This window comes from Aotus nancymaae, unplaced genomic scaffold, assembly GCF_030222135.1.
Source record: "Aotus nancymaae isolate 86718 unplaced genomic scaffold, 86718_ANA_hifiasm-v0.15.2.pri h1tg000021l, whole genome shotgun sequence".
In the NCBI taxonomy this organism is placed as follows: Eukaryota; Metazoa; Chordata; class Mammalia; order Primates; family Aotidae; genus Aotus; species Aotus nancymaae.
The window spans coordinates 26,422,986-26,443,405 of record NW_026988433.1 but is presented as its reverse complement, the minus strand read 5'-3'; the positions used below and the strand labels follow the sequence as shown (position 1 = coordinate 26,443,405).

General features: G+C 41.7%; 1 protein-coding gene and 1 long non-coding RNA gene across 4 annotated transcripts in view; one reads left to right on the top strand and one right to left on the bottom strand.

Moving 5' to 3' along the window:
- Positions 1-20,420, bottom strand: part of LOC105728672 (uncharacterized) — a 278,507-nt gene that overhangs the window by 219,886 nt on the left and 38,201 nt on the right. The gene's annotated exons all lie outside the window — the stretch shown is intronic.
- RFX4 (regulatory factor X4) overlaps positions 1-20,420 on the top strand; it is a 179,463-nt gene that overhangs the window by 132,628 nt on the left and 26,415 nt on the right. For 2 of the 3 annotated variants that reach the window (XM_021675542.2, XM_012469174.3), the window contains 5 exons: positions 3,242-3,386; positions 7,879-7,973; positions 8,684-8,801; positions 16,912-17,031; positions 17,688-17,849. In XM_021675542.2, coding sequence (XP_021531217.2) covers positions 3,242-3,386; positions 7,879-7,973; positions 8,684-8,801; positions 16,912-17,031; positions 17,688-17,849 — 640 coding nt within the window. The remainder of the gene's footprint in view (positions 1-3,241; positions 3,387-7,878; positions 7,974-8,683; positions 8,802-16,911; positions 17,032-17,687; positions 17,850-20,420) is intronic. The other variant, XM_012469175.3, reaches the window with a different exon arrangement.

Here is a 20,420-nt window from a genome sequence, read left to right as displayed (position 1 = left end):
TGACCTTAAAGCAGAGGGGGCAAACCAGTGGCCAGAGGCTAAATCTGGCCCTCAGATGTGTGGGGTTATTGTTGTTTGATTTGAATATGTTCAAAACAGTGTTTTCACATGGTCACTAATAGTTGAAACTGGGAAATGACAGATAAACTGTAGAAAAACTTCAAGATCTGACAACTTGCTCCCAGAGCTGCATTCCCCGGGGCAGCTGTCAGCTGTTGGGCCAAGCTTCTCTGCAGGGCCACTGTCCTCATCCCACCACCTCTCTCACACCAGGCCCACCTCTTTCTTGAATGTCACCTGCCTGCCCACTTCCTGTGTTTGTGTTTGCAGCCTCTCCTTTAAGGTGCTGTTGGTTCTGGGTGGGCTCAATGTCAAGGTGGTAGGGAGGGGTTTCTAGTTAGAGTGGCCTGAAAGAGGGTCCCAGGCCGGGAACCAGAAAGTATAACACAATGCCCACATATACCTCACTGCTCCTGTCCTGCCCCTGGCATGGACAGCACAGGGGATGATTTGGAGAAGACCAGGGGAAACTCTTCCAGATTCACGCAGGCTGCTATAGGGGCTACACCTGGGCATTATTGTTTTGTTGACGGGGCAGAGCCTGACAGATTAATGGGATTCAGGGAAGAAAATCAATATTGTCCTAACAAAGAAATGTTGCCTTATTTCTGAGGACGCATGCCAGCCTGGCCATCTGGTTCTTTTTTTCCAGCTTGGGAAAGTGGTCTTGGGTCATATTAGGGAAATAGACATGGCTTTGGTGCCTCCCTCTGGGGATCAGACAATTTAGAGAGGACTTTGTCCCTTTAATACACATGTAGATAAAAGCATACACACCTATGCCTATAACCACGTGTTGCATAAGCGTGGGGGCACTCGCTCATGTTCCCTCTCCACATTCCACACAAAAACAGTATGTAATTGGCAAATGCCACCTTTCCATCCTTACTGGACAGCTTTCAGACACATTCCCAGATCAGAGGACTGGGGTTAGGGCTGGAAATGAAACACCAGCTCGTATCCCAGTGAGCTTTCCTAAACACACACACACAGCAAGTCCAACTAAACAACATCCAACTGAAGACTCATCCCAAATACTTAGACTCAAGATTCTCACATCCAGGCTCTTTCAGATACACTGGGCAAGTAAGCACGTGGCATTCCCATCTCAGCCATTCACTTCACAAAATCTTTTGGGTGCCGACTGTGTGCCCAATGCTGTGCTTAGTGGTACTTGCCCTCATCAGGAAATAAATTAAAAGTGTTAAATGTTACAAAAGAAACAGAATGGAAATAGAAAACTACAAGGCATTCGGGTCCTATGTAGATAAAGTGGTCAGAGATGGCCTTTCCATGGATATGACATTTAAGCTGGAGCATACATCCTAGAGGGGCTGCTTGGGCAAGGAGGGAGAAGAATGTTCCAGCCAGCAATAACACCATGTGCAAAGGCCTTGAGGAATCAACACAATCATTGAAGGAAGCGATCTGAATAACAGTAGCCACTTTTATTGAGCTCCCTGCACTATGCACTCTGTTTTTCAAACACTATCTCAAGGAATCCTCAACAGCAGCCCTCCTTTAAGAGGTAGGCACTAAGGCCCTAAACATGATGGTAAGAGACACCATTAAAAAGCATGTTCTAGTGGAGGCGTGGTGGCTCACGCCAGCATTCCCAGCACCTTGGGAGGCCTAGGTGGGCAGATCACTTGAGGTAAGGAGTTCAAGACCAGCCTGGTCAACATGTCGAAACCCTGTCTCTATTAAAAATACAAACAACTAGCTGGGTGTGGCGGCACGTGCCTATAGTCCCAGCTACTTGGGAGGCTAAGGCAGGAGAATCACTTGAACCTGGGAGGTGGAGGTTGCAGTGAGCCAAGATCGCACCACTGCATTCCAGCCTGGGAGAAAAGAGTGAAACTCCATCTCCAAAAAAAGAAAAAAACAGCACGTTCTAAACACTTGCTTACAGAATTCACTCTTTGGTAAACAGTTCATTTCATTGTAATAAAATAGCTCACAATGCATCTCTGAAGGAACATGTTCAGGAAAAAAAAAAAGATAGATACTTATTATATCACATTTTATAGATAAGGAAGTTGAGGTTAATCTACTTGCTGGTCAGCAACAAGAGCAGGATTTGAACTAGGTATGTTGGAATCTAGGACACCTGACCTTTACATTCAGTTGTTTTCATTATCATTAGAGATTCACATAACTCATATATTCTACACCTTTGTGACCTTTAAAGAGTTCTACAGTTATTTAACTAAGATTTTACTTGTGCTTGGATGGTCTGGGTACGACAAGGGGTTATCAGTATTTACCTCTGCCTAGACATATACAAGCATTAGGAGACTTGACAGGATTTTTGTGTATTTTAAATCATTTTTTTATTTTGTTAAAAGACATTTCGAAAACATGCAAGTAAAGAAATGATCCCAGATATATATTTTTCTTACCTTTTATCAGTATTGTTTCAACTTGATGATATTGTTCCAACTTGTAAATTTAAGTTCACTAATGAGGGTTCTCTGAAAAAGCCACAGCTTTAAAGAAATATATATATATGATTATTCACACACCATATACATCCATCCATTCATTCACTCATCCACCTACCCACTAATAAACTACTGAGATGTATGGTATAGTTTTCCTTTCCCCCAACTCAATTATTCATGTTTTAATCATTATAGTTACATTTTTTTAAAAAAAGCAAAACCAGAAAACTAGAGCACAAACTGCTTCAGAATGTATTTATATGAAAAATACACACTTTGAAATTTCTGGGATTAAGTCAGGCCCAGGCGTAGCAAGAACACTTCTAAATCTTGGCCTGTAGCTTCTCAGGCACTAGAGACACAAGGATTATTCAGCACAGAGCTCCCATCCCACAGGCTTACATCGGAAAGCTGACAGATCTCAGGCTTCATCCTATTGTTCCATGGGGTCAAGACCAAAGGGACTGGAAACAGCAGGGTCTGGTCTGGCCCAGCCCATCCTGGTAGTTTCTTGTAGAGAAAAAGATGTGTGGAAAGAGCCACAGGAGAAAACAGCGTCTGCATCTTCTGAGTTATGGAGTCTTCTGGTGCTTTCCTGAAATTGAATTTCCCATAATTTCACGTTAGTTTGCAAAATACCATAAGCAGATCCCTTAACAAGGCATAAAGGAAAAAACAGTGAAGAGGTTTTAACCTAACAACCCATGAGCTAATGAGTTGATTGGATTGGATTCTAGGCATCTCGAACAGTGATCCACAGCGCAGACATCACATTCCAAATGCTGGAAGACTGGAGGAACGTGGACCTGAACAGCATAACCAAGCAAACCCTTTATACCATGGAAGACTCTCGCGATGAACACCGGAAACTCATCATCCAATGTAAGATGTCCCACTAGGGATTGCTGTCCTTCTGTTTCTGTTTTTAAAAGAAAGAAAGAAAAAGTACCTTAGTAAATATTGAAATGGCATCCCCACCCTGTCCTTCTTCCCAGCATCTCCTCCTCCTTATTGTTCCTTTTAAATGAGTCAGTCCAGAAGGAAGAGCTAATTGACTTAAGAGGACATGTGTCAACACTGCTGGGTAAAGAGTATTCTGGTGCAATTGGACAGCATACAATGTCATGCAAAGGGCCCCACATGTGACCTGAACACCAGCCACAGTTCCATGAAGGTGGCATTAAATATGAGAACAAAAGCTTATTGCCTCTCTCAGTGTATGTCAGCCTGGAGTCAGCTAGATATGCTACCTATTTTTCATTTGAGGGTCACATGAGTCAGCCCACCTATTGGCAGGTGAACCTTTCAATCATGTTAAATGTTTGAGAAGCAGGTGGATGGTGTTTTATTTCTGTGAATATATGTTCATGTCCCAGTGAACAAAGACTTCCAACATGCAGGCTGCAGGTATACTGCTCCAAATATTATCCCAATGTGGACGGGATATTCGCTCTTAGTACTAAAGCAGTATGAGAGTGCCAGAGAACACCATCATTGTTAGCACATCCCTGCTATTCCTTAGATGCCCATCCCAGCTGATTGCCCAGAGCATCCCCCAGCCCAGGGACCCTAGATCCATCCATTGGCATCTACAGGCTACCTCCTTAATTAGAGAACATGAGGTCAGGAAAGGTGAGTGGGCACTCCTTCCATCAGGTCTCAGAAAGGTGTTGAGAGCATGCCACCCCCACATTCTCAATGGGGTGAGGTCCAGGATCCCAACAGTGACATTGCTCGGGGAGCAGCAGAGAGGCTCTCCCACCAAGAAGAGGGGTCTTTCTGGAAGCCCCAGGCCCTTCAGATTTCTTAGTATATGCCTTCTGCACTGCTGTCTTGAGGGAACTCTTTCTTCAGCTACCCAGTCTAAGCTTGACGTGCCTTTAAACAAATAAAGTTCCCTAAGAGGGTCCTATTAGAGATCTCTTTCCCATTAAGCCCTTTTCAAAACCAAATGGAACAGGTGAAATGTTCGAATATGTGGAATTTTCCCAGGGCTTCTTTCCTGGCTTAGCTGCAAGCTCAACTCAGTCTGTTACTTCTTCCTTCACAGCTGCCCCCAGCCCACCTTTCCCCTGTTAAGAATTTTAGAGATCATCACTAAAATAATAATTCCACTTATTGACTGCCTATGCTAAGCCAGCTCCTGTGTCAAATCCAACACATACATGGTTCCATTTAATCTCCACATCAACCCCATGAGGAAGACACTTTTATCACCTCTACTTTACAGATGAGAAAACTCGGCCTCAGAAAGTTGGTGAACCTAACTCAAGGTCACGCAGCCACTAAGCAATAGAGCTGAACCCAAGTCTAGTCTCGGCTTCACCACCAGGCCTTAGTGCTGCTCATATTGTGAATGTGCAGAGGAGACAAAAAAAAAGGAAATGTGGGTGGTTCCAGGATCTTTCCAAGTGCTTACAATCATGCTTCCTGTTCTGCTTTTCCCTGTACCCTACTGGAAGGTAAACAGAAAGCATGGTCCTGCACACCCTAATAGCACTGGGGGTACCTTTGATCATTGTGTCCCTAGGAACTCCCAGTGGGCCAGGCACCAAGCAGATGTCCAGCAAGATCCACAGAACACCAGAAAAGATGAGAGGAAACCCAGAGTGAACCTAGTTCTTAGCTCTGCGAACTCTCCTAGCAGTGTTTGGCTCCCCACTCAGCACTTTTCATGAGGAGGAAAATGTGAACCAGACTCATAGGGAAAAATACAATCAGCATTGCTCGCTTAAGGGACCAGGCCCTGAGCCTTTGCTGGAGCACCATGGAGGTCACTGCTGCCTCTCTCAATAAAGAACCTTCTGTGGTTTTCTCTTCAAGTTCCCTTAGGTCCAGGGCAGAATGGTGCCCTTTAAAGCTGTGATTGTATTCTTCTTCTGGGGAAGGAAGTGCCATGGTTGAGTTCAACCCAGCTAGTACTTACTGAATGCCTGTCCTAAGTCAGGTACTGTATTAGATGCTGGGCAAAGAGCAGTGAGTAAGATGGACATATCCCTTCCCAACACAGAGCTTACAGTTAATGGCAAATCAGACCTTGAACATGTATTTACAGATGTGTTGCATCTTATCAAAGAGAACAATGCCATGTAATGCAGTGCTGTGCAGGGGCAGTTGAGGTAGGGTACCAAGCCTCAAGGTGGTCCAGCACATAGGTGTCAACCCTGCACCTCCCAACCAGACAGCTGGGAAGTCCCTGAACATACAGGGAGTCGGACCAAAGGTCAGCTTGAGCAGGGTTGGGACAGCTGTGTACAGTGCTCTTCCTTCCTCATAGCCAGCTGAAAAATCTGCAAACTCTTGCTTAGGGGGTTACCATCACCACTGTGATGTATATCTCGGCTGGCAATGCTCAGCTTACATTAGATTTTAAAAGTGCACATTAGTACTTAAGCAAGCTGATTAGAATGAGTTATAACTGTAACTGCCTAAGGTCTGTTGGGCATCCCAGCCGCATGTCCAAGGTCTGTTGGCTGGGATCCCTGCGGCTGGTATGCCCAACAGACCCTAGTTCAAACCTTGCTCTTACACAGCATGAGGCTGGGATGCCCAACAAACCATGGTCTTACACAGCATGGGGCTGGGATGCCCAAAAGACCTTGATTCAAACCTTGGCTCCAGCGCACTGTGACCTTGGTTTTCATTTCTGTAAAATGGGACTCATGTGAAGGGATTAAACGAGACAATGTGTGCCACATGCTTGGTACACAGTCCAGTGCTAGCATAGTCAAGTGGTCAAGAGGCAAGGACTTGAGTCAGGCTGTGTTTGAGTCTTGCCTCTGGTATTCACTAGCTGTGAAAGAACAACCTTTGGAAAGTTACTCGTCTTTGTTTGCCTCTGTTTCTTCACTTGTAGAATGGGGGATAATAATGGTACCTACCTCATTGGGTTCTTCATCCATTCAATCAACAAACATTTGAGCATCTACTCTGTACCAGGCACTGTTCTAGGCACTGAAGTCAAACAGTGAACATGACACAGTCCTGCCCTTATGATATTCACATTTTAGGGGTTGTCTTAAGGCATTTAGAAGGGTGCGTGGTACGTGGCAAGCTTTTTATCACACCACCATCAATACTATCATCGTGAATTAAAGCACAATAGCTCAGATATACAGATAGCATTATGGAGACTGAAAACACCAAAGAGAAATCCAGAGACCTGGGTTTCAGCTTGAGCTCTGTCACTAATTTACCCTCTGACTTTTAGTGGTTGTTTAATGTCATTAAGACAGCTCTTCATCTATAAAATGAGACAGATCAACAAAATTGACTTTTAAAGCCCATTCTCATTCTAGTGTTAAGACCTTCTGGTCTCAGAATCTTACTTCTTGTAGCAAGCATCAACTAAGTAAAATAGAGCAAAGGGGCCAGTCCTTTAAAATGAGAGAATAAAAACTGCTCAAATGAAAATGAAAGAAATGTATGATCTTGAACTGTGGTTTGATTTATTGATCTCTGCATACAGAAACACAAAAATGTGACAAAAAGAGATGTTTCAAACTAGAGATCACCAGAGCCATGTTTCCATTTTCTAGAGGACTTTATTGATTAAAAAGTACTTCCAGATTCAGTTATCTGACTTAAGGTGAAGACAGGTTGTAAAGTGGTAAGATTATCTCTCTAATGAGGAAACTGAGGGGCTGAGAGATTGTTTCACTTACTCAGCAAATATCTATTAAACACCTACTACACATCACACAGAGAGGCTTCTTAAGTGACTTGCCTGATATAGTTGTGGTCCAGAAACATTTGAATTATCAAATGTGCCCTACCCTGGGCAGAGAGCAAGAAAGTAGCAATGCCTCGCCCATTAAGTCAAGCAAGAATTTGTTGGGTAACAACTAGGTCACAGATAATGCACCAGCTAATAAAGATATCAGACAAAGAACTAGCAGGGAGACACACATGCACACTGAACTATACGACAGTGCCGTTAGTCATATAATCAAGTAGAAAACCAATAATAAAGTGCTATGTGAGTGTAGAGGAGGGGTGATCAGTTCTGCTGGCAAGGGGCATGAAGGTTAAAGGGATTTCATACCAGGGGTTTCAGCTGGGCCATGAGGAACCAAGTAGTGGAAACAGCCTGAAAAAAAAGAAGACTAAGGTTATGAAAAAAGCAGGGCTTGTTGGGGGAATGGCAAGTAATATGAGGTAGCCACAGTTTAACGTGTTCACAGGCATGGAAGATGATCTTGGAAAGGTAAGTTGGGGCATATTTTATAAAGTCTTGAATGCTCTGCTAAGACCTGGGAGTTGTATTTATTTAAAGTTTTACTTTATTCAAAGTTTTGTTCCTCTGTTCTTTTAAGATATAGCTCTTGTTAAATACAAATGAGTGATGTGTGTGGGGCTCTCCTTTATTTGACAGTGTATCAGGAGTTTGACCACCTCTTGGAGGAGCAGTCTCCCATCGAGTCCTACATTGAGTGGCTGGATACCATGGTTGACCGCTGTGTTGTGAAGGTTGGTAAACCAATGCTGAGGGGGCAGCCTTGGGTCCTGCAGCCCACCACCGCCCTCTGTGAACTTGGCTAAGACAAAGCCCTGTGGTGAGCTATCTGAACAGCGTTTTGAGGAGAGGCCCCAGGAGGTGGAGGTAGCAGGAGGCAGGACTCTTGAGTCTTCTATCCCTGATTCAATCAGGTCAGCATCTCTTTTATCTGTTGTATACACTGAGTCTTGGCATAAGATTTCATTTTTTAAAGTATTTTTGCTGCTACAAACAAAACAAAAACCATTGCTCCATGGCATTGACTTTGAAGACTCATAAGCCTTCCTGTCATTTTTATCTTTTTATTTCTTTCTTTATTTTTGAGACAGGGTCTCACTCTGTTGCCCAGGCTGGAGTACAGTGGTGAGATCACAGTTCACTGCAGCCTTGACCTCCCCAGGCTCATGTGATCCTCCCACCTCAGCCTTCTAAGTAGCTGGGACTGCAGGGGTGTGCCACCATCCCAGCTAATTTTTGTATTTTGTTTTGTAGGGATGGGGTTTTGCCATTTTGCCCAGGCTGGTCTTAAACTCCTAGGTTCAAGTGATCATCCACCCACCTTAGCCTCCCAAAGTGCTAGGATTACAGGCATGAGCCACTGCAACCAGCCTCATTTTTCAAAGAGACAGTAATAAATGAAAGGTCAAGTCAACCACTATTAAAGCCATTCACTTTCTTGTAGGTGGCTGCCAAGAGACAAGGGTCCTTGAAGAAAGTGGCCCAGCAGTTCCTCTTGATGTGGTCCTGTTTTGGCACGAGGGTGATCCGGGATATGACCTTGCATAGCGCCCCCAGCTTCGGTAAGGCCCCCGCCAGCCCTCCCCATCTCCAGATACTTTTTTCTCTGGGCTCCGGTCATCAAATCTACCACAGTCTAACTTGCTGTCTCTGCAAGGTCACTACCCTGAAACACATCTGTTCTGGGGAGACATGACATTGTTAGGACTTTCAGGGAGAGAGATGGCATATATGCCAAAGGTGAAGTATCAATCGGAATCATGAGTGGTTTTGCCCACAGATAGTACTATCTCAGCTTAAAGAAGAAAAAATTGCCATGGCTGTGCTCCCCTTTCCTAGGTGTCCCCCAGTGATTGCTGCTTCCACAGCACGAATTTGTAGAATCCCATATTTGTGGACTTCCAAAGACTGGGCATGTGAAGAAGCCTCTGAGTTTGAACACTTGCAAATGGCTTGATTGATCATACTCTAGCTGTGGGTAGATGACCTTAAGTTTTCTTTAAAAATGTACTCTAGTTGCCGGGCGCGGTGGCTCACGCCTGTAATCCCAGCACTTTGGGAGGCCGAGGCAGGTGGATCACAAGGTCAAGAGGTTGAGACCATCCTGGTCAACACGGTGAAACCCCGTCTCTACTAAAAATACAAAAATTAGCTGGGCACGGTGGCGCGTGCCTGTAATCCCAGCTACTCAGGAGGCTGAGGCAGGAGAATTGCCTGAACCCAGGAGGCGGAGGTTGCGGTGAGCCGAGATCGCGCCATTGCACTCCAGCCTGGGTAACAAGAGCGAAACTCCGTCTCAAAAAAAAAAAAAAAAATGTACTCTAGTCTAATTCCTAAAAGAGGGCATTTGCATTCACTTTCCCTTTTGTTTCACTGACCCTATAAGTCTTCATCACCTCCAGGAGACATCCCCACCTCAAGTCTTCATCTACTGCTTTCTAGTATAACGGGCTTGAAATCTCTGCCCAGAGGGACTGATAATAGTCTCTGTGGGCAGCAACCTGATCACTGAATTGTGGTGAATGTTACACTACATTTGAGGACAGTTTTCTACTTTTCACCAGAAAGAAAGGAGTATGTACTGAGTCCAGATCATCACTGGCAAGTGAGATGGGACTTTTAGGCATTATCCAGACATTTGAAATCCCAAAACATTTTGGTTTCAGTTTTCTAGGCATTTCGGCAAAGGGCCATTGGTAAATTTTCTGGGTAATTGCTTCAGTTCTCTATTTTACTTTGCAAGTAAGGGTTGTGGTTTTGTTTCTCATTATCTCCAATTAAGCCAATCAGCTCTGGGTTTTGCTGTGGGTTTAATTTGACACTTTTCCATCTAGCTTTTTATGGTCTTGTCACCATTTTCCAGTTGTGCTATACAACGAAGTAAATATGTGGGAAAACAAAGAAGGCACTATTTTTTCTAAACAGCCCTGTCCAGGAAAGACGGTGTTTACCCACTTGGAGAAGCGTTTTGTTGTGGATTTCTTTAATCTCATCATTGGAAGGTTCTCTGAATCCTTGGCTATAGATGGAAATTCTCTTTGAGCTGTATATGGAAATTCTCTGGTGACTGCTACCTGGGCAGTGCCATCAGGCATGGCATTTTGATGACTTCCAGTTCAGCACAGTTAGTGTTAGCACATGTTACCTCTAGCTCTGGAAAAATCATTCATGCAGAACTGTTTTCCCTTAAGTGAATTGTTGGAAAATATTTGAGATTTTTTTCATTACTTCCAAGTCAGAAAATCAACAATATCACACACAAACACACATATCCACATCCACACAGCGGGTGTCCTCTCCATGCTTTATCCTCTATTCTTCAATTTGCTGATTTTTAAACTGACCACATGTGCTAGCAGGTGCCTTTCATTAGGCAGGGAAAGTAATTCCCTTTGCAATAGTCTTTGAAATTCATCTGTGCTTACCAAGTTAACAGTCAATGTAAAAAAAAAGTTTGAGCAGGAGAATGATTAGGCTTTATGAATGGGTTGAATTCTTTACTCAGAAATATGGTTCCTTGAAATGTGTTTCTTTTTGAACCGCACACTATTTTGGGATAGAGATACTGGAAACTCAGACAAATGGCAAAAGAAGATATCACAAATCACTTAGAAAAGGGGAAAATGAGATATTAATGTTTTACAGTATTTTTCAACCCTGAGTGGGTTGAAATAATACCTGTCTCCAAGTCCATTTAGCAAACTATCTGAAATGGCCCAGCTCATCTAACTCATTGTTGAGTTTTGCAGCTTGGGGTGACAGGCAAGTTGAAAGAATTTGCGGCAGACAAAAGCCCAGCTCCCCTTTTCTGCCTGTATATGTCAAAGACGCAGTTGGTGGTTGTGTTTGGGTCATGTGTTCCCTGTATGAAAACAGCTAATTAGGAAAAAGAGCCCTCTGTTCCCTGGCCCCTTCCCCCAGCCACAGGGGCCAGCTCTATATATCTTACAACTCCCACACAGTCCTTGTCGCTGTGAATGCGTACAGGGTTTGTGTGTCAGCGTAGCAGGCTGATCATTACAATGATCGTGTGGAATATCACAATGATCCCGTGGGGGACTCTATCACCTCTTCCCAGAACAGCCTCTTTTAAAGGTAGTTGACTCCTTTCTTCTCCTTAATTCCTTTTCACTCTCTTCTCCTTAATTCTTTTTCACTGAAAGAACATATGCTGTGAACTAAAGTAGGCAGACTTTCTTTCTCTGCTGCAAGCAGTGTTTCTAGCAAAATTAGTTAGCAAAGGTAGGCTATCAGGCAAACTTTTAGTCCTAATGGAGTTAAGTGAGCCAAAGTTTCTGTTTTTAAAAAACACCATCTTTTTAGTCGACTGATCTGATTTTAGTTCCTAAGGGTACCTGGATCTCAAGTCGGTCCTAGCACCTTTACCCTTTCATTCTGGGTTTTCACCAAATGCCTGCTTGTTTCGCTGTTATGAACATCTGGAAGGTAGTAATAGTTCCCGGAAGTACTCCGGCATGTCAGTTTAAAAAGCAGCCTGGGTGTGACAGCTGAGGGGCACGATTGCACAATATTTCCACAGTTTCATTTTTTTACATGCCTGTTGTCTGACCTAGCATCAAAGCTCACTTGGGCAGGGCCAGGAAGGCCCGTGGGCGTCTGTCAGGGAGCGGCTCCCAGAACAAGTGGCCATGACCAAGCCTTCCTAACGGCTTCTCTATGCTTAGATGGCCTGGCCTGGCTCTTTTTTTAGGCAGAATCTGCTAAATTGCAGGACCTTAATGTTTGCAATGTCATTCAGGCCCCCACCAAGTACTAGGAGACAGGAATTGCTTTCCCTGCAGTCAGGAGTGGAAATAAAAACCCAGAGGAGAGGACTTGTGTGTGGACTCAGAGCAGTGGCAGATTGAATTCAACCCGCAATTGAGTTTTCTGCCATGCTACTGCCACCACCTCATTTACTTTTCTTTAGGTAAAAGAAAATTAATAATAACAACACAGCAACATTTATTGAGGGCAGAATATACTTTAGACATTACATTTTCTCAATTGCTTCTCACACAGCCCTGCGAGGTCTGAATTACTGCCCTCAATATGACAGACGAGAAAGCTGAGGTAAAACGTGAAGGATTTGCCTAAGATTAGAGATAAGAATGAAGCAAAGACAAGATAATGATGCTATTATAACAAATATTTTGGAAGTATATATTATCACTGAATTCTTGCATTAACTCTGCAATGTAGGTAAAAACAGATAATTTTCTAAAGAGGTGAAAAGGGAGCTTGGAGAATTTCCTTGCACAAGATCAATGCAGCAAATGTCAGAATTCTGTTTCAAAATCAAATCTACCTGACCACAAAGCCCATTTCTTTTCTATTATCACAATTAAGGCAAATGCTCTGGGCTCAGATGCATGCCATAAAAGAGCTAGAAAACTTATTTAATTCACATTGATAGATTTTTTAAATTCATAAATTAAGATATAAAAATTCAAAGCTATGAGAGAAAAGAATAAATTGTTAGACTTTCATGAGTAGGAAGAGATGCCAGAAGACAATGGAATAATATCTTTTAAGTGTTAAAAACAAAGAACTGTCAACTGTTATTCAAGAGTGAAGGCAAAATAAAGACAATCGGTTATACAAAGACAGAATTTGGTACAACCAGATCTTCACTTTAAACAATAACAACAAAAAACTATTAAATGATGCATTTTGGCCTGGCACAGGGACTCACATCTGTAATTCTAGCACTTTGGAAGGCCTAGGTAGGTGGATTACCTGAGGTAGGGAGTTCAAGACCGGCCTGGTCAACGTGGCAAAACCCCATCTCTACTAAAAATACAAAAATTAGCCAGGTGTGGTGGTGGGTGCCTATAATCCCAGCTACTCAGGAGGCTGATGCAGGAGAATTGCTTGAATCTTGGCGGCAGAGGTTGCTGTGAGCCAAGATCGTGTCACTGCACTCCAGCCTGGGCAACAGAGCAAGACTCTCTCTCAACAACAACAACAAAAAAAGATGCATTTTGGCAAGAAAGAAAAGTAAAGCCATAGCTAAGGTCTGGAATACAAGAAACAACAATGTTCCAGTTATCGTTGCTGTGTAATAAATTACTCAGGCTTAATGGCTTTAAGATAACCATTTTATTATGTTTATGGATGTGGCAGGTAAGGATCATGTGGCAGCTTGGGGTTCCACATGCAAGTGCCCCAAATGTGAAGTCACTTTACTTTTATGATCCAGTCTTAGATACAGTGTAACTTCCCTCATACTCTATTGGTCAAAGGCATTCCCAAGCCTACCATGACTCAAGGGGGTGCACAGACCCCACTTCTTAATGGAGGGCATGTCAAAGAATTTAGGGGCCCTATTTTAAGATGAGAGAAATTTTAAAATATGTATACATATTTAATTAACTTTTGAATGTAATTTAAAAACTAAACACTAATTTGTATATGTGTTTCAAAAGGTCAAAAATAAGTTCTAGGTAAAAATATAACAGGGTTATAAGAGATTCTTTAAGGAATAAAGCATGCTAAGGTCTTTTTTAGGAATAATAAGTACCTTTAGACTTTGCTGGAAAAGTTTATAGTTTGGATTTAATAAATGTTTAGCATATATGTTAATAAATTAAGGTATCATTAGTAAAAGAATACAATCATGATTTATGGAGGAAAATGGAAGAATATGAAAAACTTAAGAGATAAAATATTAAATGGAAAAGAATTGAGAAGATAAAAGAAGCATAGAAAATGGATGGTAAATGAAAATACAAAAAAATAGGATGGTAGAAATAAAGACGAAATGATAATCACAATAAATGAGAAAGTCTCTTCCTTCGAAAACCATCAGGCACAAATGTTTTTATAGGCAAGTTTAACTAAACTTATAAAAAACATAAAATCTTCAGTTAATGAAAATAAACATGAAAATCAGTATTTCAGAGAATAAAAGAAGAAAATCTGTTTTCAGTGACTGCAAAGCTTAGGAAATCCTGACCCAGCCTAGGATGTCAGATCTCATTGTCCTCAGTGCTGCCCGCCTCATTCCCTTCAATAAAATGGTTTGACCTGTCCCCATCCCCCCAAATAAGGAAATGTATACAAATCATTTTACAAAGCTAACATAATTTCAGTTTCAAAACCTGGCAAGAAAAGCAGAGGAAAAGAAAATTATGACTCAACCACGTTTTTTTTTTTTTTTTTGAGACAGAGTCTCACTCTGTTATCCAGGTTGGAGCACAGTGGTGCGATGTCAGCTCACTGCAACCTCTGCCTCCTGGGTTGAAGGGATTATCATGCCTCAGCCTCCCAAGTAGCTGGGCTTACAAGTGTGCACCAACACGCCCAGCTAATTTTTGTATTTTTAGTAGAGATGGGGTTTCACCATGTTGGCCAGGCTGGTCAGGAACTCCTGAACTCAAGTGACCCACCCGTCTCAGCCTCCTAAAGTGCTGGGATTACAGGCGTGAGTCACCACACCAGGCCTAAACACATTTCCTCATAGGTTACAAAAGATTCTAAATAAGACACTAGCCCATCAAATTTAGCGGCAAAATTTTTTAAATCCAACTATGCCAAAAATCCTAGTCAGAAAAATTACTAATTAACATACTATATTAATAAAAAGAAAAGAATAATCATCATCATTATAGATACAGAGGAAAAAAAGAACTTGATACATTTCAGCTCTGAAGTATGGTTTTAAAAAAACCTTTTAGAAAACTAGGAATAGAAGCAAATTTACTTAATATCTTAAAGGGCATCTAGAAGTCTGCAGCAAACATCACACTGAATGGCAACATTTTAGAAAATTTCCCATTTCTATCATGAAAAGACAGAAATGCCTTCTAATATGATGTCTAATAAATAGGTACTAGAGGTTCTAGCCAATGCATTAAAAGAAAATGAAATAGTAGAATTGGAAAGGAAAATACAAAATTGTCTTTATTTATAGATGTCATGATTGCTGGCAAAAGAGAATCCACAAACTAATGGAACAAATAATAATCAGTCAAGTTACTGAATTCAGTTTTTATAAAATCAATAGCATTCTTACTTTCACTAACTTGAAAATATAATTTTTTTTTTTTGAGACAGAGTCTTGCTCTGTCACCAGGCTGGAGTGCAGTGCGTGATCTTGGCTCACTGCAACCTCCCATTCCCGGGTTCAAGCAATTCTCCTGCCTCAGCCTCCCAAGTAGCTGAGACTACAGGCTAATTATTTTATTTTTAGTAGAGACGGGTTTCACCATGTTAGCCAGGATGGTCTTGATCTCTTGACTTCGTGATCCACCCGCCTCAGCCTCCCAAAGTTCTGGGATTACAGGTGTGAGTCACCGTGCCCAGCAGAAAATATAATTTAAAGCATACACACACACATACACACACACACACAATTCATAATAACAACAGAAACTAAAAGGTACCTAGAAATAATTCTAACAAAAATTGGTGGCGACTACATTGGTGTTCATTTTAGAATTCTCTGTATTTTTCTATGATGGATATTCTTCATAACAAAAAAGAAATGCTTTGATTCTACCAAATGCAATCAACTATGTTACCATATAACAATATCAAAATAAAATCTCCTTTTGTCTCTACCTAATGCCTTTTTCCATAACAGGCTCTGCTGCTCCCTAGCTCTGTGACTTAAAGCAAATTATTCAAACCCTCTGAGCCTTCATTTCCTCATGTACTAACCGAAAATAATACCTGCTTTGCAGTGTTGTTGAGAAGTTAAAAGAGCTGACTTAGCGTGGTGCATAAGGAAGTAGTCAATGCTTGCTTATTTGATTCATTCATCTAACACATATTCATTGAGTCTCTGTTGCATGCCTGGCACTGTTGTAGTCACTGGGTATAGAGCATTGGTCAAGACAGAAAAATCCCTGCAAGACTTACAATCTAGTGGAGAAGCATGCAATAACAATTAAGTTAAATAAAGGATATCGTATTTAACTTAGATGGTGAGAAATGCTAAGGAGAGAAATAAAGTGGGATGTTTGCTATAACTGCCTCTCTCCTCATGTCTTTGATGTCTCTCTGTCTCTCTTATCAGTCTTTCTGTATCTCCTTTTTATTTTCCTGAAGACTGGCACTTTTTGACCAACTCTTTTCAATGTATTACATTTTCTAAGAACTATGTGCTAAATGAGGTCTTGCAAACATTTAGGAAAATAAGTAAATAACTTGTTGCAGATTTAGATTTTCAATTTTGTGTCTAGAATTATGTCAGGTACATTGGTAGACAGCAATGAGCTAGAATGCAAAGTCCCTGCCATGGACATACTTAAAGTCCAATTGGGGGAATAACATGCTGGTGGAAGAGATAAAAATGAAAAACAGAGTGTTAATTAATGCTGAACTGAGAGGTCCTCACATGAGGAGGAAGCTAGTGGGTACATGAGAGCTCAGAGATGACTCAGTGGGTGCCATTTTTGATGGTGTCATACTAATATAACTTCAATAAGGAAAAGATTCACTTGCCACAAAGTGTTAATGACACCTATCTTATGCCAAGCACTAGGATAAGCGGAGGATGCAGTCAAGAAATGCAACCTCTGACTATGAGGAGATCATAACTGGGTGGAAAATGAGACTCTTGAGCAGACCATTTAGAACACTGTGTAACTTGTGCAGTTGACTAGACAGAGGCAACATACATGAGATAGCATGACTTACTTTCTGCTTGATCCTTTTTTTCACCAGGGTCTTTTCATCTAATTCACTTAATGTTTGATGACTATGTACTCTACCTGTTAGAATCTCTGCACTGTCAGGAGCGGGCCAATGAGCTCATGCGAGCCATGAAGGGTGAAGGAAGCACTGGTAAGCCAGCATTTTCCTGGGAATTGCACCACTTGTAATCTTGGTAATTTTATTCGTATCCTTACTTCTGTGCTTTATGTTTAACTCTGTATCTCAAACAATTTAATTATGGTGAACAGGTCAAGTGGTATCAAACCAATTGTGTCTTTTTCCTCTTGAAAGGATGTGGGCTGGGTATGGTGGCTCATACCTGCAATCCCAGCACTTTGGGAGGCCAAGGCGGGTGGATCACTTGAGGCCAGAGTTCAAGACCAGCCTGGTCAACATGGCAAAACCCTGTCCCACTAAAAATATAAAAAATTAGCTGGGCATGGTGGTGTACACCTGAAGTCCCTGCTGCTCAGGAGGCTGAGGCATGAGAATCACTTGAACCCAGGAGGTGGAGGTTGCAATAAGCTGAGATTGTGCCACTGCACTCCAGCCTGGGTGACAGAGCAAGACTCCATCTCTAAATAAATAAATAAATAAATAAAATAAGGCATGTGTATATATGCAAATTGCCTTGAGTGCCGTGATGGTGATGGGAAATCACCGAAGAGTTTTAAGCAAGAGAGTGACATAACACAGATTAGAAGAATATTTTACTTTTTAAAGTCCCTTAAAGACAACTTGCTTTTACACTTGGTTCTAAAAACTTACCCTATCTCTATCAACAGCAGAAGTCCGAGAAGAGATCATCTTGACAGAGGCTGCCGCACCCACCCCTTCACCAGTGCCATCATTTTCTCCAGCAAAATCTGCCACATCTGTGGAAGTGCCACCTCCCTCTTCCCCTATTAGCAATCCATCCCCTGAGTACACTGGCCTCTGCACTACAGGTAATGAAAAGTTCTTCAAAAATTTTGGGGAGTTAATGTTTGAAGAAAGGGCTTTCTGCCAGCCTGGACAGCATAGTGAGACTTCATCTACACACACACACACACACACACACACACACACACACACAATTAGCCAGTCATCTTGGCTTACACCTGTAGATCCGGCTACTTGGGAGGCTTAGGTGGGAGGATCGCTTGAGCCCAGGAGGTCGAAGTTGCTGTGAGTTATGGTTGCACCACTGCATTCTAGCCTTGGTGACAGAGTGAGACCCTGTCTCACAAAAAGAAAAAAAGCGTTTTCTGGAAAAGCATTCTTTCCCCAAAATCTCCAAAAGATAATGCCAAAACCCGGGTATCTTCCTGGATTTGTGAATGATGTGCAGGTTTTCATTTATTCATTGGTACACATTCTGTATGCTGCTGTTTTCAAGTTGGTAAATTAAGCAAATGATAAAATTCCAAAACTAAGCCACTGAAATGATTATAATGCTATATAACATAAATACACAAACATTCTTGAAAACAAGAAAGAGAATCATGTGAATCAAAAACAGAGCTGCTTTCTTTTTCTCTGGAAAGGGAGGGACAGGAAGCCATACACTAAGCTATGGCAACCATAAGGAGGCAGAGGCTGTGACATGAGTGTGTCTTGAGCTAAGCTAGAGCTGCCGGGCACATGGCATGAGGCTGATGTTACTGTGAGGCTGCACTGATTGGAGGCCCACATGGTCCAAGATGTGCACAAGAGTCTCATAAGATTAATTTACAACCAAGAATCACCCAAGCTTGGATACATACCCAAAAGAAGGCAGAGATCCAAACAGACGTTTGGATCAGTGTTCCTAACAGCATTTCTCACAATCGCTAAAAGGCAGAAACAACCCAAGCGTCTACCGATGGATGAATGGAAAAAAGAAAATGTGTTATGTCCACAAATGGAATATTATCGAACCTTGAAAAGGAATGAAATTCTGACACATGCTGCAACTTGGATGAACCTTGAAGGCAGTATGCTTAATGAAATAAGTCAGACACAGAAGGACAAATACATGATTCCATTTATATAAGGTACCTAGAATAGTCAAAGTCACAGAGACAGCAAATGGAATGGTGGATGTCAGGGGCTGGAGGGAGGAGAAATGAGGAGTTAGTGTTTAATAGGTACAGAGTTTCAGTCTGGGATGATGGAAAAACTCTGAAGATGGATGGTGGTGATGGTTGCAAACATGGTGAATGTACTTAATGCCATTGAACTGTACACTTAAAAATGGTTAATATTGGGCACAGTGGCTCACGCCTGTAATCCCAGCACTTTGGGAGGCCAAGGTGGGCTGATTGCTTGAGGTCAGGAGTTTGAGACCAGCCTGGCCAACATGGTGAAACTTCATTTCTACTAAAAATACAAAAATTAGCCAGGTGTGGTAGCACATGCCTGTGATCCCAGCTACTTGGGAGGCTGAGGCAAGATACTCGCTTGAACCTAGGAGGTGGAGGTTGCAGTGGACCAAGATTGCTACACTGCACTCCAGCCTAGGCAACAGAGCAAGACTCCATCTCAAAAAAAAAAAAGGTTAATATGGTAAATTTTATGTTATGTATATATTAGCACAATTAAAAGTCACTCAAGCATCTGTGGAAGCCCAATTCCATGAAGGAGGAACAATAAACTCAAGAACAGAGAGAGTCTATAGCCAAAGGAATAAAGTTAATAGGACAACCTGAAAAGTATTGTTAAGATGAGAACTAAAAAGAAGAAATCAGCCAGGCACAGTGGCTCACACCTGTAATCCCAATACTTTGGGAGGCCAAGGTGGAAGGATAGTTTGAAGCCAAGAGTTTGAGACCATCCTGGCCAATATAGTGAGACCCTGTCTCTACATAAACTTTTTAAAAAAGTTAGCTGGGCGTGGTGGTATGCACCTGTGGTCCCAGATACTTACTTAAAAGGCTGAGATGGGAGGACCATTTAAGCCCAAGAGTTTAAGGCACAGTGAGCTATGATCAGGCCACTGTACTCTAGCCTGGGTGATAGCCTGGTTCAAAAAAAGAAAAAAGAGAAAAGAAAGAGAAGAAAAAGAAATCATACTCACGAGAGTCAAGATCTTCAAAAGGAAATATATAATTATTGAAATAATAATTTAAATAGGTAAATTGAATATTAGAAAATTAGATCCAATGGAAAGAGATCAGTAAACCAAAAGACTGAACTGAGGAGTTCTCTGATAATGTGACAAAAAGAAATATTAGATATAAAAGTGATGTTAAGAAAAAGGAATGACAAACTCAGAAATTCCAATATTCATTTAATAAATTTTCCAGAGAAAGAGAGAAAGTGGAGAAGTAATAGCTGATGGTTTTACAAAATGGAAGAAAGACAAGGCTTCTTAAACGGAAAGCTCTCATTAAACATTTGCTGAATAAATGGGGGAGAAAAAAACCTCTAAGCCTACTGAAGAGAATCAAAGATAAAAGAAATCTTATTAGATTCCCCAAAGAAAATGCAGATAAGTTCCAAAGGAGAGAGAATCAGATTGATAATAGACTTCTCATCTGCAACATTAGATTCAATAT